The sequence below is a fragment of the Oncorhynchus gorbuscha genome, linkage group LG22 (assembly GCF_021184085.1).
Source record: "Oncorhynchus gorbuscha isolate QuinsamMale2020 ecotype Even-year linkage group LG22, OgorEven_v1.0, whole genome shotgun sequence".
Lineage (NCBI taxonomy): Eukaryota > Metazoa > Chordata > Actinopteri > Salmoniformes > Salmonidae > Oncorhynchus > Oncorhynchus gorbuscha.
The window spans coordinates 21,644,909-21,672,014 of record NC_060194.1 but is presented as its reverse complement, the minus strand read 5'-3'; the positions used below and the strand labels follow the sequence as shown (position 1 = coordinate 21,672,014).

Genomic DNA, 27,106 nt, shown 5'->3' with positions numbered 1-27,106 from the left:
AATCTGTCACCTGGACTCCAGGCAGAGCTCTTGATACCTAGAAAGAGAGCCTTTTTAATGCACAAATAAATGTAGTGGATATGGTAAAGCCAAAGCCAAATAGAATGTCAAATATCCTAGGGAACATCCATTTGAACCATAAAAAATACTATTTTATTTGTGTTTTCACTCTCAGGGCCATTTTGTTTTTCTTAGGCGCTGGCTATCCTAGTGTCCATAAATTCCCTCTCTCTATCCTGTTCTGTGAGTGTTTCATGGTTGATCATCTTAGATTTATTTTCAAATATACTGCTGTGAAATGTACTGTCCACTCAGAGCGGCAGGTTGTTTTTCTGGGATTTACTCTCTGTTAAGAAGAGTTATGTACAGTCAGCGTTTTACGCCCCGTGTCTTGGAAACAAAGCGTTTCCCTCATATTTCAAAGGGAGGTTCCAAATCCACTGATCAATCTAAGCCCTGACTCACAAATGTGCTCTAGCAGGAAAAGGAGCCATCCAACCAATGTCCTATTTGATTGAGATCTTTCTTTTCCGAAAGGGTTTTTCATTTAAACCTTCAGAGGCAGGATTCTGTTCATAGTATTTGTCTTTCTATAGCAATAGATAAACAAATAATTTCACAAGCCAAATAATTAACAACAAACGAAGCCAAGAAAATACACAACAAAGCTGCAAATATTAGAAGTACTATGTAACATGACAGTGTTATTACCATGTAACTACACACACACACACACACACACACACAAACACACACACATGCATAGATCCCCAAGCTCACACACACACGCTGCTACTCCTCATATCTGACCTTTGGTATTTGGTGGGGAAAGGGCAGAGCCCACACATTAGGGCCGGGCGCCCATGGTGCTGTTTTCTCATGGCCTGGGGGACATGATGCCGCATGATGGAGGAGGGTAGGAGCAGGGCATATGTCTCCTAACAGCAGGCGACAGATACAGGTGTCACTTTCCTCTGTTTACTCCCCTATGTCCAGGGGCTCCTTCAGTGCATTCATCCCCTCTACACTGCACCTCCTAGCTTCAACCTTCTACCCTTATCTAGCTTTACCCTCTCTATCTATCCCTGTTTTATCTGTCAGGCTTCTCCCTTTTTCTGTCTCTCTTTCTCCTTCCCCTCTTCTATCGTTTACTCTCTCTGGCCCCTGTCTTTATTGCCATTTATTTATTTCCTCCCTCCTTCTCTCTGTCTCCCGCCACCCCTCCCTCTCTCTCTTTCTCTCTCTCTGCGGTGGCAATGGCAGGGCCCATGCTAATCACGGGTGACACATCATTGAGGGGAGCGGGCTGTTTGCTGTCAGCAGTGTTTTTGCTTCATAATTATTTCACGAGTGTCACGTCAGTGTCAGCCTCTCGGCTAACAGAGAGACAGGCGAGCCCACGGAGGAGCATGGCGGGGGGGGGGGGGGGGACCGAGCCTGTCACTAAACCTCACTGTTAGCCACTTCCTGCCAACAACAGCCAGTCCGCCACCGACGACAGACGGTCTCAAGCTCTGCGCTATGGCAACAAATCAGGGTGGGGTGAGGTTGTCTATGGGACAGGGTGGGGTGGGGTTGTCTATGAGACAGTGTTTCTGATTTATAACCAACAGATTTGGAAAATTGCTATGTTGTTGGAGCGGCTGTTGTTCAATATACTGTATTAAACACAAGACACACAGGCATTCACAAGCATACAAGCGCACAAGCAAGACAACACACAAACATACACAAATTCTGTCTTTTGCTAAATATGATATATTTTCAAACATGGATATATTGGAACTTTATACTGTACAGAAATGCTGTGAAATGCTATCCTGTATTGTAAACAAGCTAACCCCTATGTCCCTATCATATCAAGCCTATGAAAATATTCCTGTGTCCACACAACCATCGTCTCTCTACGCTACGGAATCCTATTTGAACAGAGAATAAGCTGCCAAAATATAAAGGAGTTGAGAGGAAAAATCAATCCCTTTGACTAGACAACTATAATACTGTGTCTGACCGGTTATCTTCAGAAATAAGCTCACTGAAACCCCTGGCGAAGACATGACCCTTTATCCAATAGTAATTGTCAAAACGACAGCTTTTTGCATGGCTCAGCATTAAAAGACAGATCCCACTCAGGCTTCTCAAATCAAAATCAAATGTTCTCCTTTCCTTTCCCAGACTGAAACAAACATCTGCTCCTCTATTCGATATCCTCCCATGTTCATTACCTTATGAGACGTCTAATGTCCCTCACCTGTCTGCTGCTGTTCTAAACCACCTTCAACATCCAAGGCAGGGCCTTTGAATACACTAGAATAGTGCACGTTGTGATGGGAGGTTAAATAGCAGGCATTGTGAAAGAACAGAAAGAAAAACAATGGTGGTGGTTGGTGACTGGTGAGGCACAATGCACCAGAAAGTGAATACAGAGGAATGGAGAAACAACAAAGGGCTGGTAACTGGATTTGGTCCCTGTTTTTCTTCGCTTTTCTGGTTTCAGAAGCATCTGTGCTGAGAGGAAGGGAAGCAATCAATGATTTAAACAATAATGCCGCTCTCTGTATTCCCCGTCACACTCCCGCCCGCTCGCTGCTTCGAGGACTGTCACACACTGTCTCCGTGCCGACAGCTTATCTTGCGCATGCTGCTACTCCATCTTGTAGCTGTCTGCGGGTGCCCTCGCACTTGCTTATGCTCCCTCCCTCCCTCTTTCTCTCTCTCTCTCTCTCTCTCTCTCTCTCTCTCTCTCTCTCTCTCTCTCTCTCGCTCAGATTCTCTTACCCACACCATGCCTTCAATCCTAGTTAATACACTGTGTCCTTCTCTAACTCCTTCTTCCTCGCTAACTCTCCATCTCTCAAGAACAACAGCGTTATACAATTGGCATTGTTGGCTGCCCTCAGATTTTCCTCAGATTTTTTTTTGATTTTATGAGTCAAAGTTATTTGACAGGGCAGAGCACAGTGGTATTCTCCCAACAACATTTCCTAAACCAATCAGAAGGCATGGAGAGTGAAGAACTGTCGGGTAGCATGACTCTCTCCCTCTCCTCTCCTCAATGAACCCCAACCTCAGACTCATTTCCTACTGCCGTTCCACAGAATTTGAATCACGCTTACAGGTATCAGGTTTAATTAAGTCAACGTGACAAACAAATTAAATCTGTCACGTCTTGTTTGCATAGACCAGACAGGAATTCAATACAGGCCGCTATGTTAGTTTGGTGGGACTTCTCATCACACTTCAACCTTGGCAACTTCATTGAAGCGCCGAGACGGAACACACAAGTTTAGTGACAAGCTGCAGTGACAAGATGCAGGCCGGTAAAGTTCAAAAGTCACCAGTCTACTTGTCTTTACCTTCTGTAGAAATGAAAGCTGTGAAATCAATGTTTCAATAGTGACCGCGGGCTGGGCTGTAGGCTCTAGTGGAGGGACGTGAGCCGTCCAGTCCCCACGGTCACCATGGAGCGGTAATCTCTGTGTCATCAGCCAGGACACTGGGACCAGGTCAAGGGTCAGGGGTTAGGAGTCAGGCCCACCTGCAGGGCAGGGCTGGCTTTAACCATCTCCCTACCACCTCCACCACCATCACCCCCACCACCAGCTCATCAACCCCCAGCCGCTACTCTCTCTGTGGGCTGATGGCTGTCAGCGCTGGGGCTCTAGTGGGGCTCTAGCTGGGCGCAGAGCTCATTATGCCTGTCGACTGGGACTGAGACTGCTACTGGGATGGGCGGCTGATAAAGAGTGCAGGCAGGGCTCAGGGCTCAGGGGCTGTCACCTTGGCAGCTGTGGTGGTGGCTGCTGGCGGTGTCTGGCTGGCTGTGTGACATAGTGCTCAGTGAGAACAGTGGGGGGCCATGGCACTGAGCCTAGTACACTCAGAAAGGAGGAGAGAGAGGCAGCTCCATGCTGGTATTCTGATGGTCCAGAGTATCTCTCATACTGACTGAACTAGTATGATCCAAAGAATATAGTCAAACAAAGATTGTTTAAGCTACATTATCTTAGTTTGTATCACTGTGAGGACCTTCGTAACACAATGTATAAATGAAAACCAACTGACATTCAAAAATAGTTCAAGAATATAACACGTAGCTGTGTAGCCGCCTCCTGGCTGTCGTTAAGTGAGACAGTACATCTATGTGTCTGGTAGTACAGTGGTGTTGTTGTAATGACACTGACAGACCTACTAGACTATGTAACCGTCTCTCATCAGAACATAGAGCAGACCAATCAGAGAAAGTTAGGTCTCCCTCAGGGCGAGGCCCCGCTGAACGTTCAGGGTCAAGGGTCGCCTGACGGGAACAGAAAGCCATAGTCACACCGCCTCTCTGCTCACTGTCATAATGCCATAAATATGGAATGACTGAAAACAGAGAATCTAGTGAAATGTGTTGATGGACCAATTCAATTAATATTGTATGACCAAAAATGGAACTTGGATGTTTTGGTCAACAAATATTAAAATATAGGCTAATAAACCCATAATGATGACTGTAGTGACCCCCACCTTACGTTGGTAGATTACATATAGTAGAAAAGTTATCAAGGTAAAGAAACCAATTTGGTAACTGTGTCAACCACCATCAAAATGTAAAGTCAGCCCCTACTCAGGCTCAACCCCTATGTGCTCTCTCTGACTTCCCATATTATCAAACCACCACCTCTTTCCCTAGGTCAAGTCATGTTTACTCATCTGACCCTGCAGGTTCCCTCCTAAAAAATACATGAACAATAAATATGCCCCCCCCCCCCCCCCCCCCGCTCCTCCTAACCCTCGGTCCACCTGGTGTCCGCTCAATACGGCCTCATCTGCTGCCCGTGTTTTGAGAGAGAGGGGAAATGGAAATCAAGCTGCGTCAAACGTCAAGTCCCCTCGTTGTCCACGGTGACTAATATCCTGTGTGTCAACATCGAGGCTTTCTCCAAGCAGAGCCCTATCAGGAAGTCCATCTCCCCCCAGGCACAATGTTGCTGCCTGATAAGACACAGGGGCAGGGAGAAAGGCAGAGTGAGAGGGAGAGACTGGGGGAAGGCGGAGATAGAGACTGAGGCAGAGATAGAGCTTGAAGCAAAGACTGAGGCAAGGGCAGAGGAAAAGGGAGTGGCAGAGGAAGAGGGAGAGGCAGAGGGAGAAGAAGAGGCAGAGGCAAAAAGAGGTAGAGAAAGAGGGAGAGGAAGAGGGAGAGACAGAGAGAGGCAGAGGAAGATAGAGAGGCAGAGGAAGATAGAGAGGCAGAAGAAGCAGGAGAGGCAGAGAAAGCGGGAGAGGCAGAGGCAGAGAATGAAACAGAGGCAGCTAACATTTAGCGCTATCTTGGCTGGTCATAATCACAGCCCCACTGTCAGTAGGAGGTAATGGGGGGCCAATAGAAGCAGTCACTTTAAGTGATATCTCCTGTCTGTCTTCCAATAGGCAGAGGAGCCCGTGTGTACACATTTTATCAATGGTAGTTAGGTCCGTCCAGGGACATCCATGGTCAGTGCACAGCATACAGCTGCTTTAGGACTGGGCTTGATTAGGGATGTGCTGTGACAGCTTGTGGGTGGTAGAGAATATTTAATTGTCTTGATTTAACCATTTTGATTTAGGATGAACAATTTATACAGGGTGGCATTTTAGTATTATAAAAGGCTGTGGTCTTCTAGTGTATTCTATAGCTATCATGTTGGTTTATATAAGTGCCACATCGCTATAGTGTTACATCAATGTTACGAGACAAATGTCAGATTGTGTAACTAAAGTCAAGGTGAAATTAAGATTTCAACATTTGGTAAATTTGTTCAATGTGACATTTACACATGAATGACAAATAAGACACAATTGCGTCATTAAACAATGACTTGAAACAAGGACAAACCATTCCACAGGACATCCATCAATCTTCTAGATCAATTTTCAAAGGGCAACACATCAGGAATAAAGGCAAAGCGGGGTTAATCTCTGGAAATTACATTGTTATTAATAATCCTTCCTCAGATATTAATGCCCGTGGAAGAGTAACTAAAACATTAATCAAATCTGATGGGCAAGTCTGTCTTTTAGAGTAAAACATGTCCTCCATTGATTGCATGGAGTGGTATAATGTATCTGTCTCAATGTATTCACTTTCAAGTAATACCTCTGTTTGGAGTTATCTACTAAATGTATTATAATTTCATAATAGCTGTTGGGATAATTAGGTTAGTAATAAAAAAAAAAATGTAATATTGAAGTTTATTTTGAGAGCATAATGATAACCAAACAGCAGTCCAGTGCATTTATTTGTAACCTCTCTAACAAGGAATTATTGTTAACCCCCCCCCCCAAGAAAACAGTGAAACCATTTGTTGACTTGCTCTTACTCAATGTGAGAATATTCATGCCTTTTCCACACTTAGAAGATAATTATTGTTATTACCATCAGGGTTGAAATCACTCGACAAGGACATGTCAAGACAGTTCAAATGCACACACTTTTCATTTGCAGTGAAAAGAGACAGAAAACAAACAGGGCAAAACATTTCTCATGGTCACGTTGAAAATGCTAATTTAATGTGTTCCATATCTTTTTCCATATGGTCATATGTTTCCCTGCAAAAACGAATGATCTTTCCCCCTGTATTGTAATAATGTGTTTAAAGCTGGTGGGATAACATTGATTTAGTCATAACACGACATCATTCCCTATATCATAAACAGACCAGGGCTGTTTAAAAACATGTCATGCTGAACAATAAGATTTAGCTGAAAAAATACCCATCTTGACTAAATATATTATTAGCCTTGGTAAGAGGGAAGAGAAAAATATTCCCCATCTCACACAGAGACAGCATTTCACTTTGAGAGAGACATTAAGAGACATAAGCTGGACAGTCGGGGGTGTCTCTGTGATGTGTTGGTGACCAATCTTTGTAGCCCACAACCACTGTGGTGGGAAGACGCCCATGCAGCAAAACATCACAGGGTCTATGGCCCAAATGGCACCCTATTCTCTCCATGGTGCACTACATTTGACCAGAGCCCATCCTGGAACATGTACACTGTTGTAAACACTTCACACTACACTCAGAGTACACTCCGCTGAGAAACGTCTCAACAAGGTCTGGATCAAAGGAGAGGAGAAACAGGGGATTATTATACATCATAAACCAGGAAGTTTGGGTCCTGGATGCTGATTGGCTGAAACAACATTCTCGCCGTGTTTTTATCAAACAATATACCACTGGTATGACGCTAAACTTCTTGTTTACTGTTATATGTACAGTGCATTCAGAAAGTATTCAGACCCCTTGACTTTTTCCACATTTTTTTATGTTACAGCCTTATTCTAAAATTGATTAAATTGTTTATTTCCCTCATCAATCTACACACAATACCCCATTATGACAAAGCAAAAACTGTTTGTTTTTTTAATACTGAAATATAACATTCACATAGTATTGAGACCCTTTACTCAGTACTTTGTTGCACATTTGGCAGTGATTAATTACAGCCTCGAGTCTTCGTTGCCACTCCTGCATTGTCTTGGCTGTGTGCTTAGGGTTGTTGTCCTGTTGGAGGCTAAACCTTCACCCCAGTCTGAGGTCATGAGCCCTCCGGATCAGGTTTTCATCAAGGATCTCTCTGTACTTTTCTCTGTTCATCTTTTCCTCGATCCTGACTAGTCTCCCAGTCCCTGCCTATGAAAAATAACCCCACAACATTTATTATTTATTTTTATTTCAACTTTTTTTTAACTAGGCAAGTCAGTTAGGAACAAATTCTTATTTACAATGACGGCCTACCAAAAGGCAAAATGCCTCCTGCGGGGAAGGGGGCTGAGATAAAAAATAATATGTTGCCACCACCGCGCTTCACCATAGGGATAGTGCCAGGTTTCCTCCAGGTGTGACGCTTGGCATTCAGGCCAGAGAGTTCAATCTTGGTTTCATCAGACCAGATAATCGTGTTTCTTATGGTCTGAGAGTACTTTAGGCATGTACCTTATTTCAAACTCAAAACGGGCTGTCATGAGTCTTTTACTGAGTGGCTTCCGTCTGGCCACTCTATCATAATGTGCTGCAGAGATGGTTGTCCTTCCACAGAGGAACTCTGGAGCTCTGTCAGAGTGACCATCGGGTTCTTGGTCACCTCCCTGACCCAGGCCCTTCTCCCCTGATTGCTCAGTTTGGCCAGGCGGACAGATCTAGGAAGAGTCTTGGTGGTTCCAAACTCCTTCCATTTAGGAATGATTGAGGCCACTGTGTTTTTGGGGACCTTCAGTGCTGCAGATGTTTTTTGGTAGCCTTCCCCAGATCTGTGCCTCGACATAATTCTGTCTCGGATCTCTACGGACAATTCCTTCGACCTCATGGCTTGGTTTTTGCTCTGACATGCACTGTCAACTGTGGGACCTTATATAGACAGGTGTGTGCCTTTACAAATCATGTCCAATCACTTGAATTTACCACAGGTGGACTCCAATCAAGTTGAATAAACATCTTAACAATGATCAATGGAAACAGGATTGACCTGAGCTCAATTACGAGTCTCATAGCAAAGGGTCTGAATACTTATGTAAATAAGGTATTTCAGTTTTTTTTGTTCGGAAAAAAAACAGTTTTGCTTTCATTGTGGGGTATTATATGTAGATTTATGAGAGGGGAAAAAATGATGTAACCCATTTTAGAATGAGGCTGTAGCGTAACAAAATGTGTAAAAAGTCAACGGGTCTGAATACTTTCCGAAGGCACCGTATCTTAGTGACTGGTTCATAATAGCAATAAGGTACCTCGGGAGGTTGCGGTATATGACCAATACACCAGGCCTAAGGTCTGTTCTTAAGCACGACATGAAGCAGAGTCAATATACAACCTCCTCGGACCTTATTGCCTAGATAACCGCTCACACAAACCTCTTCAACATCGTGTCTTTATCTTCTAATGTTTACGGAAATTGCTCACTTATGCAGATGAAACATATTAGATGGCACATCAGAGCATGTAGATTAGGAAGCCTCCAGGGGTTTGTTTTGTTTAGCGACCTCAAGTGTAGGCTAATACGACATTTTGACATGTACACTGATTCGTCATCGCAATGATTCTCTCCAAGTTTCTATAAATGACCTTCTGGAATAGCAGAGAGTATGTCTAAGAGGAGAGCATCAGACAGAGGCTACGGTCTGTCATTAAAGGCATCGTCCTCGTGTCTCCTCTGTAAACACCCCTCCAAAATGGCAGCTGATAATTCAAATGCAATGTGACAGGAGCGGATAGGGCTGTTTTGGGACATAACGCTTTCACTTCTACTTAGTTTCTTGACACTTGAACTTTGTTTGGGGGATGTTGTGGTGGACTGGGGCTTACAGAGGTGACACCATCTTGTTGTCGGTGTTGCTTTTTTTTAGCGAGGGACAAACAGAAGAATCTCCCTACCTGAAGATTCTCACGTTGAGCGTTTTACACGAAGGATAAATCAATTAAGACGTGATATATGGTACACGAAGGAAGTTATTCCTTAAACAAAACGTGTTGATTTTGATTTACACCCAGGGCTGTTTCTTTAATAATTTACAGCTGCGGGAATTGATGGTCCTGAACTGGGCGTGTTGCTAAATCTGTATTGCCAAATAATGAGATTTTAGCACATGAGCATATAAATTATCTTCTGATTTGTCTCTGGCTGTTTGTCAGTTGCCTTGTGCTCCCGGTCATGGATGGCATTTGCCTGTGTGCTCTAATGGCTGAGTTACACTTCGATAGATGAGTCTTGATGCCTTCTAGTTCTCTATGCTGCTGGGTAGAGGAGAGGGAGGGAGGAGGGGGGATATAGTCTATGGCTATGAAACATAACATATGTGCATAACATACTGCTAGCAGCTATACTCCAATCTGTGAATAATTGTGACCTATCCAGATTTAACTCTATGTCCAACAGTTTTTAAAGCAACTTATCAACACAAATCTTAGATCTGTTTAGCAAATCAATGCAGCTGTTTTATTCGTGGAGAAATGTCAATGAAAGCATATCATGTGAAGGTAGAACACGTTTTTCTCATGATGAAATAATAGAAAATGTTATGAGTCTTATGTGCTTGTCTTCATCAAATAACTGCTGTGCGTGTTTAGCCTCCAATATCTACATGTTGTGTTTATTTTTTTATGACAAAGACGGCCTCGGGCAGATGTCATTTAATGTTTAAGATCATTATACATTGTCTCACAAATAGCCTTAGAATTGATGAAGGCGTGATTGCTTTTTCTTTAAGGGCTGTATTTCTGTACATTTATTTTTAGTGGAAAAGGAGGAGATGGGTATATCATCTGTTTTCAGCTTTGTCTGTCTATATCAAAAGAAACTTGAGGAGACAGAGAGAGAGAGAGAGAGAGAGAGAGAGAGAGAGAGAGAGAGAGAGAGAGAGAGAGAGAGAGAGAGAGAGAGAGAGAGAGAGAGAGAGAGAGAGAGAGAGAGAGAGAGAGAGAGAGAGAGAGAGAGAGAGAGAGAGAGCACGCAGACAGTAGGTGGATGAGTGGGATGTGACATCAACTAGGAAGTAAACCTATCCTATTTCACAGTCTTTCTCACTAGGACATTTTGAAAAAAAGTGACAATATCTCTATTCTCTATGGCAATGCATGATAATATATAGGGCAAATAGACAGTATCCATCCAGGCCTAATAGTTACCTAAAAATTATGTTTATGCCTTTTCACCAAGTAATGGAGCGGCAAATGGGATAACAAGGGCTCTTGATTTGTGGCCCCCTTTGCAATTACCACATTTCCTGGCCCTGTTTAAATTAAACAAGCCATTGATTTTATGTTGAATATTATTGTGCTATATTCCTCAAGAGCGGTTTTGATGGAGCTCCAGAGTGATCGGAGTTCCAAGCCCCCCTCCCGAAGCCCATCCTAATAAAAAAGATGTGGAAAATATCCAACGCTCCCACCCAGGTGTCTCATTCCCGACAGCAAGCAGACAAAGTTTGCACCACAAACGAGCCCTGCCCCCTGTTGGAGTAGGACACACGCCTGGCCCGCCCTTTAGTTCCATTTGAAAACCTATGTAGTATCAAGTTGTTTCTGCCAAGACTCAGAGAATCAGCTGGTGAGCCATTTTTAGAGCCCTGATTCTGCTGAGTTCCCCAGAGCCTTTCATCGTCTCGCTGTGCTGCTGTCCTCACTCTATCCTGTGTGTGTGTGTGTGTGTGTGTGTGTGTGTGTGTGTGTGTGTGTGTGTGTGTGTGTGTGTGTGTGTGTGTGTGTGTGTGTGTGTGTGTGTGTGTGTGTGTGTGTGTGTGTGTGTGTGTGTGTGTGTGTGTGTGTGTGTGTGTGTGTGTGTGTGTCCATGTGCACACGATCCCTTGCAGACCGACGCAGCAGACCCTGGTGATCCAGTTTGAACGGGGTTTCTACACGTCCAGATTGAAATAAGACGAATAGTAGTTAATGTCATTTCTGTGGAGAAAGTTGCTCTCTCTCTCTACTTGGTCCAGCTCCCATCCTGAGCTCCAGTTCCTTTAATGCAGCATGGCCTCTAAAGTGGCCTGTTACAGAAAGACGTTGGTAGAAAGGAAGGAGGAGGAGAACAAATGAGTGAGTCTGCTAGCTGGCTGCATTGACTTGCACCCAAACACATTCAATCCACCCTCCTTCCTTCTCTACACACTTATCTGGCATTGTCAGGGAATACAGATCTGTACTCCAAGTCTCTAGTTTACATTGTTTTGTTTTGTTTTGTTTTGTGTATGTATGTATGTATGTATGTGTGTGTGTGTGTGTGTGTGTGTGTGTGTGTGTGTGTGTGTGTGTGTGTGTGTGTGTGTGTGTGTGTGTGTGTGTGTGTGTGTGTGTGTGTGTGTGTGTGTGTGTGTGTGTGTGTGTGTGTGTGTGTGTGTGTGTGTTTGGGTTGGGGGCAGATCTTTTGTACTTTTTTCGCAATAGAGAATCTTCATATGATCATGATGTGAGATGAAGCCTTCTAGCACCATGAATTATTCAATCAAGCGTGGATGGGGATTTTTTATTGATAGGTCTTTAATGCTTTCATAGTCATGATAGCTGTACTTCATTGGTTTAATGATCTCTCTATTAGAGATGGCTTCAAATAGGAGCAGAAACAGCTAAACTGCTACTGCTAAGTTACAGATACTCAGTGACAAAGGGATCAATTTAAATGTGCAGAAAAATAGCAATTCATTTAACACCTTTCAACACAACTGCTCTCTAAAGATAACTGCCAAAAAATAAGCATCTCAAACACAGTGACAGTTGCATTAATGTCAGAGTAAGGACTGTTAATGTATCTAGCACAGCTTCTTTTGTATGAGATGTTATAGTCACAGACTCTGCAATGTCGCCATGTGTCAGTATAATGAATAATTAAGAGCAGAAATGTATGTCATTGAGGCAGTGCTGTTGAAAGACACAATGGCTATTAATTGCTGTACCCTGTGCAAAGAGTCATGATGGACTGAACTACCTAGTAATTCAAATATTGTTGGAAAGGTTGCGAGTTAAACTCATATTATAGTTGTTTGGTGTTGTCTTAATAGTGAATTTGATGTAATAAACAGTAGTTTGTACACGCCATGTAGGATGTGTACACACACTCATTTGTTGCCTGTGATGTGGGACAAGTAAATGCAACATTAAATGTTTTTTTATTTGCATTTATTTCCCACTGGGCAAAAACTGGTTGAATCAAAGTTGTTTAAACCTCATTTCAACGAAACAATTCCAATTGATGACGTTGAATCAACATGGAAAACTGATTTAGATTTGTAAAAAGTAATCAATGTAAAGGAATTTAGTCTTTCTCTCCACCCACATGAACCTAAATCCAATGGCATGGTGACCTTTTCTCTCTCGATTTCACGTTTAGTTGACAACTCAAACAAATGTAAATCAAAACCGGAAGTTGAAATGACGACAGTGCCCAGTGGGTTACTTATCTGCATATGTAACAGTGCGGTTGAGTGACGGTGTCGATGTCCTCTGTGTGTTTGTGTATGCGGCGTGCTGAACTAACTGGTTTCAATGGGGGGTGTGATCCTTCTTGTATGTTGATGCGAAAAAGAACACGTCCATCCTGGAGGGACAATCACATTCTATTCTATTTTATTCTATTCAGTTCGAGTTTAAAAAGTCACCATCACCTTCAGTTTGACCCCAACCCTCATCCCTTAACTAATGGTATATATTACTGTACTACTACTGTACCTCTAATCCCAACACCTCAGCGCCACGTATGAAAACAGTACATATGTTAAGGAGTGTTAGGAAATGTGGTGCTCCGGTCCTGTGAAAGAGGTTATATCAAAGGCATTTTAAGTCAATACACACCAGTCCATTTAGAAACATTAGAGGTTGAGCTGAGCCATTTGATTTTGAATTGAGAGAGAGAGACCTGGGACACAGGTAGGCCTCTTCCCCGTTCCCTCTAGTCACACTCAAATAGAGGTCATTAGCAACACAACTAAGTGATAATGTGCATGCATGCCGCCCATATATATGCAGGGCTACTGAATCCCCCTCCCACACATGATCCACTTTAGGGATTTTACAGTCACAGATAACCTTGGCAGTATGGCTGTGGACTCGTCTTCACATAACACTACACTCATCGACAAAAGTAATTCAACAAAATTAAAGAGTTACATTTACTGTTGAAATACACTTTAAATGTGATATTGTCCATCTACTTTACAGCATAGTTTAATAACAATGCATAGTTGTTATGGTAAGTATGTGATACTAGTTTCAGACACATTTCTCTACTATTTGATGGACAATACATGCAATTCCATATCTTTCCAGCAGGTGGATAATATCTGAACAGCCCATTTACTGGAACAGTCATGCAAGACCGATGCAATTGTTTTCTTACGTTGTTGACACAATAGACGATGGTTTAAACAATCTGTATAAGCAACGTAGCACGGTTACATCCTTACAAATGCTATTATAGTCACTAAAGAATTGTACGGCTTGCAACAAAAAAAAACAAATAAAAATAATATATATATGTGTTTATATAAAGTTATGCTAAATGGTAGGCTAATTGCTTTGCATAAAGCAGCCTGTTTTGAGAGGTTCACCAGTATGGAACTTGGTCATTTTACTGCTAGGCCTACTGTAACGAGGGCGCACGCATATCTTTGTCTTTGATTGGAAATAGTCTCCAGTTAAGATGTACCTTTTGTTTAGAAGTGGACTTCATTTCTATGGCGAAGATAGAAGAAAATGCATTCACTGTTCACAAAGCGCACTGAAACCCACCCTGGGGAAGATGGATGGATGGAGAGAGGGGGGCTGGGGAACTGCGAAGGGAGGAAAGTGGAAAGGGAGAGAAAGTCAGTCATTGAGCAAACCAAGCGCTGAGCGGCAGCACTGCACCTAAAACACTGTTTGCCGAGCGGCTCGTCTACCTTTTAGATCCAATCTCTGCCTTTTCTTCGTTATTCTTCGACTCCACTGAGATTCCCTTTCTCTCAGAGGTACATGCAACTCACACTCTGATCACAAGAGCTGGGGACAGCCTGGCTCTCCACACCGCAACATTGCAGCGAGGTGTTATTACTTTTCTCCCCATGCGACTCCGTTATCTCCGGTGCTTTCGCCAGCCTGCCATTGAAAAGTTTCGGTTGTGAGGATAAACGAATATCTCGGACCTTCAAAGGGATTGTTTATAACAACGTAAGTATTCCGAGTGTTTTGACAGTGATTGCATTGTGTTGTGCTCTACTACCTATTGGGATTGTGTTGTCGTCCAACTTTAACGCACAACGAATCTGGCTGTAGGCTATCCGACTATTCAAGCGTGAACTCAAGTATCAAATGTCTTCGCAAGCTACTGATTGTGTGGTCGTCACCCATGTCTCCTGACACTTGAATGTTGTTCACACTCAGTGTTCAGAATTGTAAGTGTTTTTCTTAGACTAAAGTTTGGCATTTTATCATCAACCCATGTGACACATGCATGAGGCTACCCTACATTTCCCAGCGCACTATTTCCAAAAATATGCATTCTAACTTCTGAACCCGTTTTGGGTAAGCTTGGTTTGAAACATTTGCAGTGTTTTCACAAGTTTCAGGGTAACTGATAAACTTGACCATCTTTGAGCTTTTTGAGTTTGAGATTTTACCTCATGTTTTGAACGTTGCGCTCCTGAGCGCTCTGTTCAGGTTTGGTCGGAAAAGGCATAGGCTATCCATCACATGTGGAAAGGATCACCTGACATATAGCCGACCTATAACACCAGAAGTTTTACTTTAAATCGAGGTAGGCCTATAAGTAGTTCTGAGTAGTTGCGTCCACTATCTGGATAATGGCTTACAGTGGGGGACACCGCCAAGAAGTTGCAACATTGTTGCATCTAATGCGCGTGAACTACTTTTAGTCACCCAAAGAATGCGGTGGAGAAATGTCCCTCGTCACAGATTAAAAGTGAAAGTGTTGGTGTCTTTGTGTAAAACCTCAATTAGGCTACCGTGTAATAAGGTGCTTGTATCCATACTTGACTGTGACTATTTGAAATACACCGATTATATCTCGTAGCCGTTCATTATTTTTTAAACCTAAAAAAAAAATGTATTTTAAGTTAATGACTGAACAGTAGTCATAACATTTTCGGCACAACACCCATACACAATAAACTAAGGTATTTGGAAAAGTGTAAGTGAAGCATAGTGTACATTTAGCCTTTTCTCTGGACTTGGTAGCCTAATGTTTGCTCTCTCTGTGTGTATGTGTGTGTGAGCGTACTTGAATAGCCTATATTTAAAGACAGACAGAGTAAATAGCCTACTTGTTGACTAAGGTTGCGTAACAACCATCAATTATGTTCACTTTTATCATCGGAAAGAAAAATCTTAAACTAGTCAAGAAGTGGTCTGAGAGTGACCCGATAGGAGAGGGAAACACCTGTTTACTACGGACCACTACAATTTACATTACAGCTGGAAGGTTTCCGCCAACCGACGATTGTAAACTAGTTGCTCCAAAGTATAAAGAGTCGAGGTTAATTCACAGTTGATGAAAAAAATGAAAACAGCCTATAACATTCATGAGCAGTGTTTGTAAAATCTCACTCACTAATTGAATTTAATAAAACATTGTATAATTGTGCAATGATGTTATAGTCTAAAGTTTTAGATAGGCCTATTCGTTTTTTTTATACCATAGATAGAATGAATAATTGTTTACATTTTAAAATGGAATGAACGAGTGAACAAAGACTTTGTTAGCAAGTTGCCTTGTGTCTTTTATCGGTGTTCTATTTTTCATCCGTGATAAACATCTTAAATGTTTGCTTTCAAAAATTCTATAAATTGCCTGTTTACGTGCCATATCATTTTATTTATAGCCGTTGTAACGGAGGGCTGCAATTAACTTTTTTTTTTTTGTCAACTGGAAAGATGTGAGTCGTAGACGTCATATCCACCAGTCGACGCAGATTTAAGTTTCCATATTTTTAATGAAATTATATTGGCCAAATTGATATGTGTGTAAGCTAATTGACTATAGCCTATTGTTTTAAAAAGAAAAACTTTAAAGTCTTATTTCACAAACATTACGTGAAAAAAAAACGAAATCTATTATTCAGAAATTGTCAAATGGTTATTGCCTAATTTAGGCCTAGGCTAGATAAAAAAAAAATAAATACAAATATATATATATAACACTAAAACACACTTTCGTCGCTTCAGATGATTTATCAGCTTTTTTTATCAGCATAGTCTCAAACTTTCTATTTTTTATTACCCAATGTTCACTTGAATGATATATTTAAAACATGAAGTTATATGTAGCCTATAGGCCTAAAGGTGCTCTCTCACATGCGTCTCATATTTCTCGGATGATTTCCGCGTCTGATTATTTCTCTAATCACGGTAGGTTTTCAACAAGTTTAAAAAAGTAACGTTTTGGCGTATGGTCTAGTAGGCTAATTGATACATCATAATTAAGATGATATGCCAGTTATATGATAACATTTTAAATATTAAAGTATGTGTAGACAAATACGGATATTTTGGATCTTCTAAATGCGTTGAGCAGGTGGAATTTCTGACTGATCTTTTCACAGCGCAACAATTTGTGGAAGAAGGACATTTCCATTGGGAAAAATATATTTTATCCTTCTTTTTTTGGCTAATCAGTCCTACAGCTAATGGGCAAAGTTATGTGAATTAATCACCTACACGTAAAACATGTGGTATTAGTTCTCCCGTAGCTTATTCAAACGATTGGCTACTCCGTATTTGTTTTACGTGGGAAGAGTCAGGCAAAAATAAAGTCTAGCTCGGAAGAAAAGTAAAAGATGATTTATTTGTCAGGTTTCGATTTGTATCCCCAGTCCTTCTTTTCTATCCCTCCCAGTAGCGATGTCAGCTGTTATTGCTCCCCATTGATCCTCTTGCAAAGTGAGAACTGAACTCAAATGTATGTCGATTCCAGTGCCCGAATCAATATCTAGAGTTATTTTAATCTGGATTTGAGCGTTGTGGAATTAAAAAACTGGAGAGGAGAGCAAGCAGGCGGAATGAAACACTATCTGTTCTCAATTTGGAGAGAGCGTCTTCTTCTCTGTGTGTGGTTCGAAAGCTGCACTAATGGGAGGGAAAGGAGAGACAGAATCTAAGATTTTGCTGCTAATAGTAGGCTATATTTCATATTTGATCAATAGGGAATTATTCACGTCATGATATACATAATAATAATATATTTACTTACTAGGCTACTGATCATCCGTTTTTATTCAGATTTACACAAACCCAGATGACATAGAGAGTAAATTAACTATGGATTACTCTATCGTATCGTCTTGATGACGCTTGGTCTATTAGTTCTTTCAATATCGGGGCTATTTATTCGTTCTTTATTAAAAACAGAAGGGTCCGCCCACCACATCCCCTCCAACCGGTCCCTATCGTGTTTATATTTTGATTTGCTAACAAACACTTGACTGAAAGGTAATTTGTCATGCAGATGGTGGCATGGTATGGTAATTAAAATGAACCTCTGTCGGTAAATAACAAGTGTTTGAACATAGGGTTTAGGATAAATATATCGCCCATGCACCCACGGTTTCACCGTGTGCATTTTACATTTGTTTAACAAAAATATTTATTAATCAGTTGGAATAATTGTAGGTTAGTCAATTTAATCAAACGAACATGTTTTATTTTCACCCAAATTGCATTAGTCTGACCACTTCCCCTGTCATTTAGAACTGTTTGCGTTTCAAAATGCTTTTTTTTAGCCAGAGCAAATATTTGAAATGTTGTTTCAAATAAGGTTGTCTGGTTTTCTTTGTTGTGCTCTGGGGCTGGAAAATGCTGAGAAAATTGTTGTGGCTATGGGCTAATTCGTTTCACATTGCAATATTCGATCTGAATAATCATACAATACATCCGTTCTATTATTTCCTGTTTGTATGACATTGTTTTCAGTCATCCCCGTTTCATAGAAATATCGGCATCTCGTTTTGAGTAACTTTCATTTTTCCCTTGTGATTTGGAGTCTATTTTTGTCAGTCTTTAGGAAATGCTGTTTATGTCTGTAGGCGACTTAATGTCCATATTATATTCACTTTTCACTTTTCAGATGTTTTCTGTCACCAGTGCTTTTTGAATGAAGGGTACAAATCTGAGGGAGATGAAGCACTGGAACTGGTTAGGCCTATATCTGAAAAAACCTTTACTTTTATTGCTTTTTACAGTGTACACATGAGTAGGAAATTACTATTATGATATTTGAAAGTAATGCATTTTATTGAAAAATAACTGCAAATGATATTGAATAATGTTCTGTTTTGATGAATGTTGCTTGTTTCCATTTAGTAGTATATTTCCAGATATTTCCACAAGCCTTTTGTAAGGTTAGACTGAATTGTACACAGCAGTACTCCACGAGAGGCATTGAGAACAGGAGACAGTTCAGGGTTAGACTGAATTGTACACAGCAGTACTCCACGAGAGGCATTGAGAACAGGAGACAGTTCAGGGTTAGACTGAATTGTACACAGCAGTACTCCACGAGAGGCATTGAGAACAGGAGACAATTCAGGGTTAGACTGACTAATTGGATGAGTTTTGTTCAATATAATTATCAGATATTTTCTTTCTCAGATTTCCCAATTTGTCAATTATCTGGACCAAAATTTAAGAGCTTGGAAATACGTAAATTTCCTTCCCAGAAGGCATTATCAGTGCATTTGCTTCAATCGATTGTAGACAGATATCTTTGTTTACTTATTATCTTCCTACTGTCATGGCTTGGGTTTAAAAACACACTGATTGATGCACACACACACACACACACACACACACACACACACACACACACACACACACACACACACACACACACACACACACACACACACACACACACACACACACACACACACACACACACACACACACACACACACACACACACACACACACACACACACACACACACACACACACACACACACACACAGTGTACTATACCCATGGATTATGAAAGTGTAGTTACTTTGTGTAAAGACTGCTTGGAAGTCTTCTAAATGTCAGTTTCATCCACAGCAACCAAATCTTCCCTTCAATATCCCATGGCACTGCTCCTGTAGTAAATAGCAGCTGTGTTGAATTTGTGTGTGGTGTTTTACATTTTGAGCTGGCCAACAAGTTGTCATAAGGCTTTGAGGCATGCTATCATTGTGCTGTTCACGGTTTGTTATTGAACATCCAGTGACTTGCCAGCTAGGCCAGTGATGTCCTCACTCCTCAGCCCAGTCCAGGGCTCACTGTCCCCAGGCTCAGCCCAAACCCAGTGCCGGGAGCTGGGAGCGTGGAGGCTCATAGAGGAGAAAAGCGACACTCACTCCTCTCTCTCTCTCTCTCTCTCTCTCTCTCTCTCTCTCTCTCTCTCTCTCTCTCTCTCTCTCTCTCTCTCTCTCTCTCTCTCTCTCTCTCTCTCTCTCTCTCTCTCTCTCTCTCTCTCTCTCTCTCTCTCTCTCTCTCTCTCTCTCTCTCTCTCTCTCTCTCTCTCTCTCTCTCTCTCTCTCTCTCTCTCTCTCTCTCTCTCTCTCTCCTCTCTCTCTCTCCCTCTCTCTCTCTCTCTCCATCTCTCCCTCTCTCTCTCTCTCTCTCTCTCTCTCTCTCTCTCTCTCTCTCTCTCTCTCTCTCTCTCTCTCTCTCTCTCTCTCTCTCTCCCTCTCTCTCCCTCTCTCTCTCTCTCTCTCTCTCTACAAATAGGTTGTACTGCTTCAGTGAGTGAGATGGTCAGTGGTGAGAGACAGAGAGAGAAAGAGAGTTCTCTTTGTATTCCACGGCTGGCTTTGGCGCTTTGGGAGCTAGACACGACACCTTGCAAATAATCTGGGCTTAGCGAGGAATTAGTTGGCTCAGGTGGGTTGTGTGAGGCAAGCAGTCCATCGTCCCCTGAAATGAATAGCCTCGGCAGGTCAGGAAACCCCAAAAATATTTTGTCTGCCATGAATCAATGTGTTTCACTTTCCTTTTAGCTCACAATGGCTTATTTGGAAAATAAATCCCATTCTCCTTTTGGCAGTTAGAGCTGAATGTCACTTTGGGTGGGTCACACACCGAGCCAATTGTTAAAATATAAACAAAAAGAAAGAGAGTGCTAGGATTTCTTAATATTTTTAAAGACTGATTGCTAGATATTTAATTAGTATTCACCACTCTGTGTCGTACACTCCAGTAAAATGTAGTAGTTGTTAGTGAACTGCCATACGAGCAGTGTGGCACAGCTTGTCCAATCCTCATTGATTTTGAAGCTGAATATGCCAAAGTGTCATTATTTCTCAGCACTGTAGCATATTTTGTACAACAGCAACTGCTGCTGCTACATTGTCTTGAATAACTCCCTGTATAGGTTTCATATTGAAGAGTACACCTGATTTTGATTCAGATGGAACATTTGAGCTATGTTGTGTACAGAGTCACAGAGGCAGACATGAATGACTATATTTGAATAGTGTTGACTGTCCTCCGGACATCAACCACAACCATCTGTCTAGAATACTGAGTGAGATGTCCAGTGCGACACAAACACACCCAGCCAACCCTTCCACCACACAGACAGTTGACTCTGCCTGTTTGTGTCATAATGGCAAATATTTGATGCCAAATTCCCTGTGTCAGGCGGCTGAAACGTATTTGACTTTTACCTAGACGATTTACCATTTTAAGTAATATATAATAATATTATTATTATATTTTAAGTGACGTCTCATTAACTGTCACCTGTATTAAAGAATATCTTCCATAATGTCTAGAGGTTTTGTCCCCTTTAGCCTGAGTTGTTTTACGGTGCCTATAAAAGGATGTTTGGCTAGTTTGTGTGAAATACAGTGTAATTAGCTGCTCTGAGATGTGCCAACATCTTCTCACTATGTGTACTAGAATCACATGCAGATGAGGAGAGAAGAAACACCGCCTCTAATGTTTCGTAGGTTTGCCAGTTTTGGTAGAGCAGTTTTAAAACTATATTTATTACTGTATTTTATATGCACATGTAAATGTGTCTGGTTCCTATATTGTCTACAAGCTATTTTTACATTTTGAGAAATCAACTTCTTCTGGAACTTGTGATTTCCTTTCACTGCTATTCCAGTGATGTTTTTTTTTATTGATTAAATAACGGATTGTAATTGAGTTTGTCCTGTGCATTTGTCTTGAATTAAAGGAAGTCATTCATTTTAACGTCATTATATTATTTGGATAGTGTTCAAAAGTAAATGATGATCTCTGTGTCCGTGTCCCTTCGTATACATTCAGAGAGATCTAAGTTTGAATCATCTACCAAATGACCACAACATCAACTTGCAAAACGTCTAAATGTGTCTTCCACATAGACAAAATGCCTATGGGTACACGTGTGTGTTTGTGTCTCTGTGTGTGTGTGTGTTTGTGTCTCTGTGTGTGTGTGTGTGTGTGTTCTCTGCCTCCCCAGAGTAGTTGAATGACACCGTCTGGCCCTGTCCTGTAATAAAATGTAAGAGTGGCACTTTCACGGTTGTCAACAATCTCTAAATGTACTGACAGACAAGGAAAGCACAGGAGCGGTGGTCTGAATGACGCTCTCTAACGAAACGTAAGCCGCTCGGATCTCCTATTCTTGGCCAGCAGTCATAGTTGACAGTCCATTTTTAAATGTCAATTGGATTCATCTGCGTTTCTCTCCTGAAACAACCAGACGGAAACTATGTTTGACATCCCAACTTTTGACCTTTATCGGAGGGTTGGAGCTTCTTTTACATCAGTGCCTTTCTGATAGGAATGGTATTACACTTCATTGTTGTTGACGTCGCAATTTCTCAAGATGTCATAGCATTGTCACTTACAACTAAAATAATATGTTGTGTTTAATATTTCACTGAACAGCTGCACCAGTCTATCTGTAGTAATCAAATGATGACAACGTGGAAATGATATCTATGACATTGTATATTTATATTGATGAGCTTTTCTCAGTAGATTCTGACATCTACTAGACATGTATTATAGGTAATTACAATGTTATTACAATGCTATTACAATGTTGTTACAGCGTTAGTACAACTATTGTTCACCATTAGTGATAATAAATCCTCATTTTTTGATCAATCGGTTGTCCGACATTGATTTTCAACTTTGGCTGAACTTCTATTACTCAGTCTTACCGTACACATATTTAAAACGACGTAGTATATTATAAGACAAAAACGTGTGGTAATGAGATGCAAGCGTCTCAAGACCTCCCGTCGGTATCAGTTTCCCGACGGCTCGGCATGGTGTGGAGCGGTGCAGGGGAGTGTGTGTGTCGGTGTGTGTCAGGCTCCAGCCCCGTGGGCTGACTCAAGTGCCCTGGGAGCACAGGATTTGCTCCGGTAGCTCCGGCACCAGGCAGCTCGGTTCTTCTCTCGGCTCTGCTCCCTCGTCTGCCGGAGAAGAGAGACATGATTAGCACGTCGGTACAACACTCAGCCTACATCTGCTTTTGCCGGCTCTCGCCATAAGGGGATATCCTGTGTCCTTTTATTGGATTGTCAGTTTCACTCTGAGTCCACGGCTCTGCGAGCTGATGGTTATGATAATAACATTGAAATATCCAGGTACTTATCACTGTATTACCTGCCTATCAACACCTACATGGAGTCATACTTTAGAGGTTATCCCAGGGTAGAGATCTGATACTCAGGGAAAGACACTATGATGAAAGGAGGCATGAATGGGGCTTTAGTTATTGGTACATTTTCAAGGTGCTATTTTCCTGGATAGATTAGGGGGAAAGACGGAGTGTAATGTGATGCTTGGGCATCTGGCCAGACCTGAGCGCTGTAGTATAACCCATTTTCAACAGACATTCCCCTGACACTGCAAGGCTGCGTCCCAAATGGCACCCTATTCCCCATATAGTGCACTACCTCTGACCAGGTCCCATAGGCGCTGTGTGATAATGCAAAGGGATTTTTTTTCTGAGGGAGGCTGCATGTATGTGCAATGTGCCAAAGCTCAGATCAGGTTTTAAATCAATTTGAATGGGTGTTCAGGACAGCTGATATCTATAAAATATTTCTCAGCTAATTCTCATGGAGAGCCTGATGTGGGCAGATATTCTTTGTGGCTTTGAAGATATACAACAGGGGGATGTACACCATGCTGCAGGTTTGACCTTATCCACATGAATTGGTTCAACATTTGAGGACTTAGATAAATCAATGGTTACTTTATGATATCATATCAACATAACTTAAATGTGTTCTGTGTGTGATATGAATGTACATCTATGGAATACTAATACAAATGTAGATTTATAAAACCCTGTATGTAGCTTCAGTTTTGCTTTGGGTTGTTATAGAGGAGGTCACTACTTTTGAGCTGATGTTATACCCTTTGTTGTGGGTTGTTATAGATGAGGTCACTACTTTTGAGCTGATGTTATACCCTTTGTTTTGGGTTGTTATAGATGAGGTCACTACTTTTGAGCTGATGTTATACCCTTTGTTTTGGGTTGTTATAGATGAGGTCACTACTTTTGAGCTGATGTTATACCCTTTGTTTTCGGTTGTTATAGATGAGGTCACTACTTTTGAGCTGATGTTATACCCTTTGCTTTGGGTTGTTATAGATGAGGTCACTACTTTTGAGCTGATGTTATACCCTTTGTTTTGTGTTGTTATAGATGAGGTCACTACTTTTGAGCTGATGTTATACCCTTTGTTTTGGGTTGTTATAGATGAGGTCACTACTTTTGAGCTGATGTTATACCCTTTGTTTTGGGTTGTTATAGATGAGGTCACTACTTTTGAGCTGATGTTATACCCTTTGTTTTGGGTTGTTATAGATGAGGTCACTACTTTTGAGCTGATGTTATACCCTTTGTTTTGGGTTGTTATAGATGAGGTCACTACTTTTGAGCTGATGTTATACCCTTTGTTTTGGGTTGTTATAGATGAGGTCACTACTTTTGAGCTGATGTTATACCCTTTGTTTTGGGTTGTTATAGATGAGGTCACTACTTTTGAGCTGATGTTATACCCTTTGTTTTGGGTTGTTATAGATGAGGTCACTACTTTTGAGCTGATGTTATACCCTTACTTAACCACCTTCAAATTGCCCTTTGGGATAAAAATCTTTGAAACATTTGTTTTTTTTTGTGCCAGCGTTTCATTATTAAATCACCTCACACACTTTGTCCAATCTGACCATCTAATCCTCCCGAGAGTCTCAGTCTGTTTCACTGCTCCAGAGGTCAAGAGGTGAAGTGCAGCTAATTTATTCATTCAGTCAAATTTTCTGGCTGTGCAGATGGCAGCCTGATATGATATCACTATCACAATCCCATTGGAGTATGCAGGCTGGGGACCCGGGACGAGTGTTCACATGAGCAGGCGCAGCCTTATCAGATTGACGAGCGCTGCCCTTATCTGTGACAGACGGTTCTGGTCCAGCTGCAGGCAGGGGAGGGAGAGATGGAGAGATGGGGATATAAGCCGCTTAGATAGACTTGATCCAACCCCAGATCCCTCTCGGAGGAAAAGTTTGTGACTCTTCTTCAAAGAGGCTCTGTCATGTTGTTTGAAATAGTTTGATGGCTGGTGCTGAATGAAAATGACACTTCTTATGTGTCCTGTTACAGAAGGTGACCTGAGGAGGATGACCCCACAGTGAGACTGGACCCTTCCGTGAGGACCCACCTTCCCCTGACCTGCGTGTCCAGAGCCTCCTCCCGCACCCCGGACACCCCGCCCCACTCCTTCTTCTCTCAGCCCCTCCTCTGGGCCCAGGAACCCCCCTCCCCAGGTACCAGGATGGACCTGCACCGGGCCGCATTCAAGATGGAGTCGTCCTCCTACTTGCCTAACCCTCTGGCATCCCCGGCCCTCATGGTGCTGGCTTCCACCGCCGAGGCCAGCCGCGACGCCTCCATCCCCTGCCAGCAGCCCCGCCCCTTCGGCGTGCCCGTCTCCATGGGGGAGAAGGACATGCACCTGCCCTTCAACAACGGCTCCTACACCTTCGCCTCCATGTACCACCGTCAGGGAGCCGTTCCCGGGGGCTTCCCCAACCGGGACTTCCCCTCATCCCTGCTGCATCTGCATCACCAGTTCGCCCCTCCAAACCTGGACTGCTCCCCCATCAGCATGCTGAACCACAGCGGGGTGGGGGCCTTCCGACCCTTCGCCTCCCCTCCAGATGACCGTGACGGGGCAGGGGGCTACCAGTCTGCCTTCACCCCAGCCAAGCGCCTCAAAGGCTGCCTGGATGCAGACGCCTCTCCCCACCTGCGCTACACGGACGCTGAGGGTAAAGAGTATGACTTTGGGGCACAGATCCCCTCCAGGTCCCCAAGCGCCCTCAAAGCAGTTGAGGACGCTGGGAAAAAGATTTTTGCAGTGTCAGGCTTATTGTCCGACCGCGAGACGTCATCAAGCCCAGAAGACCGCATCGAACGCTGTGAGTACATTTACCGTTTTCTAATGTTTCACAAAGGTCTGATTAGTCTGTAAAGTAAAGAAACATAAAGCGTGTGTAATGATTTGTTATCTTTACTATCAAATCATGCCTCACAAACAATATGATTTTGATATTAATTTACAAGAAAACATTGATCTAAAAACAGCACATACTACATACTGTGATTTAGTAGAGACTGCAGCACCCATTCTATGTGAGAAGTGTATTCAACTACCAGAGAATGTTCAGATAGTGTTTCACAGAGCACATTAGAAGGAACTCCACAGGTCTAATTCATAAATGAGATGGAGGTTTCTCTTGGGTAAGTGAAGTGAAAGAATTGGGGCAATTCAAATGATGGCATAACCTCTCCTGACTAGGACGTGCTCAGAACAATAAGTATGATGCTGAGTGAGAGTCCAGTAATATAACTGGCCTTAATTCACCCTGTGAACCTTAACTCCAAATACAGCAGCCTGTGAAAACCAAAGACATTTCCATCGGCCTGAAACTCACACACACAGTCTGTCTGTGGTGAACACACACACACACACACACACACACACACACACACACACACACACACACACACACACACACACACACACACACACACACACACACACACACACACACACACACACACACACACACACACACACACACACACACACACACACACACACACACACACACACACACACACTACCCTATAGATAATGTCCTCTGTCACCACCACAGCACACTACACTGATTTTCTGGTCCCTTCTTTCTGCCTTTCCCCCTGTCCCTCCCTGTCCCTGTCACTCCGACTCCCACAAGCTCTGGGACATTAGCATTGGTCAATGAGTGGAGGCCATTTGGCTCTCTGTTTGAATCTGATTACTTGGGAAGTGACTCGCTACAAGATGGGGCACAGTCCTGTCATCAGCATTCATCATATACCACTGCACTCACCCAGCCAGTGTGGCAAATGAACAGGGGATTACCCAGCTTTCCAAACTTTGGCAGGAGACATGTCTCTAACAGAAGGGGCGTTCAATCGGAGAACCCACTACCCCTGTCTCCCCCTACCCTCCTCTCTCTCTGCACAAGTACTAACAACTCCTACACATGTCAACACAATCCATCTGATCTTGTGACAGATTGGTGGGAGGGAGAGAGACAGAGAGCGAGCGAGATAGAGA

The 27,106-nt window shown here is 42.4% G+C and overlaps 1 protein-coding gene across 7 annotated transcripts in view; it reads left to right on the top strand.

The window, feature by feature from the left end:
* The first annotated feature begins 14,363 nt into the window (after nt 1-14,363).
* LOC124009403 (E3 ubiquitin-protein ligase RNF220-like) overlaps nt 14,364-27,106 on the top strand; it is a 174,238-nt gene continuing 161,495 nt past the window's right edge. For 2 of the 7 annotated variants that reach the window (XM_046321211.1, XM_046321209.1), the window contains exons 1-2: nt 14,367-14,660; nt 25,102-25,919. In XM_046321211.1, the coding sequence (XP_046177167.1) occupies nt 25,274-25,919 (646 nt within the window). In that variant the 5' untranslated portion in view covers nt 14,367-14,660; nt 25,102-25,273. Of the gene's footprint in view, nt 14,661-25,101; nt 25,920-27,106 lie in introns of all 7 variants that reach the window. The other 5 variants (XM_046321215.1, XM_046321213.1, XM_046321212.1 and 2 more) reach the window with 4 other exon arrangements.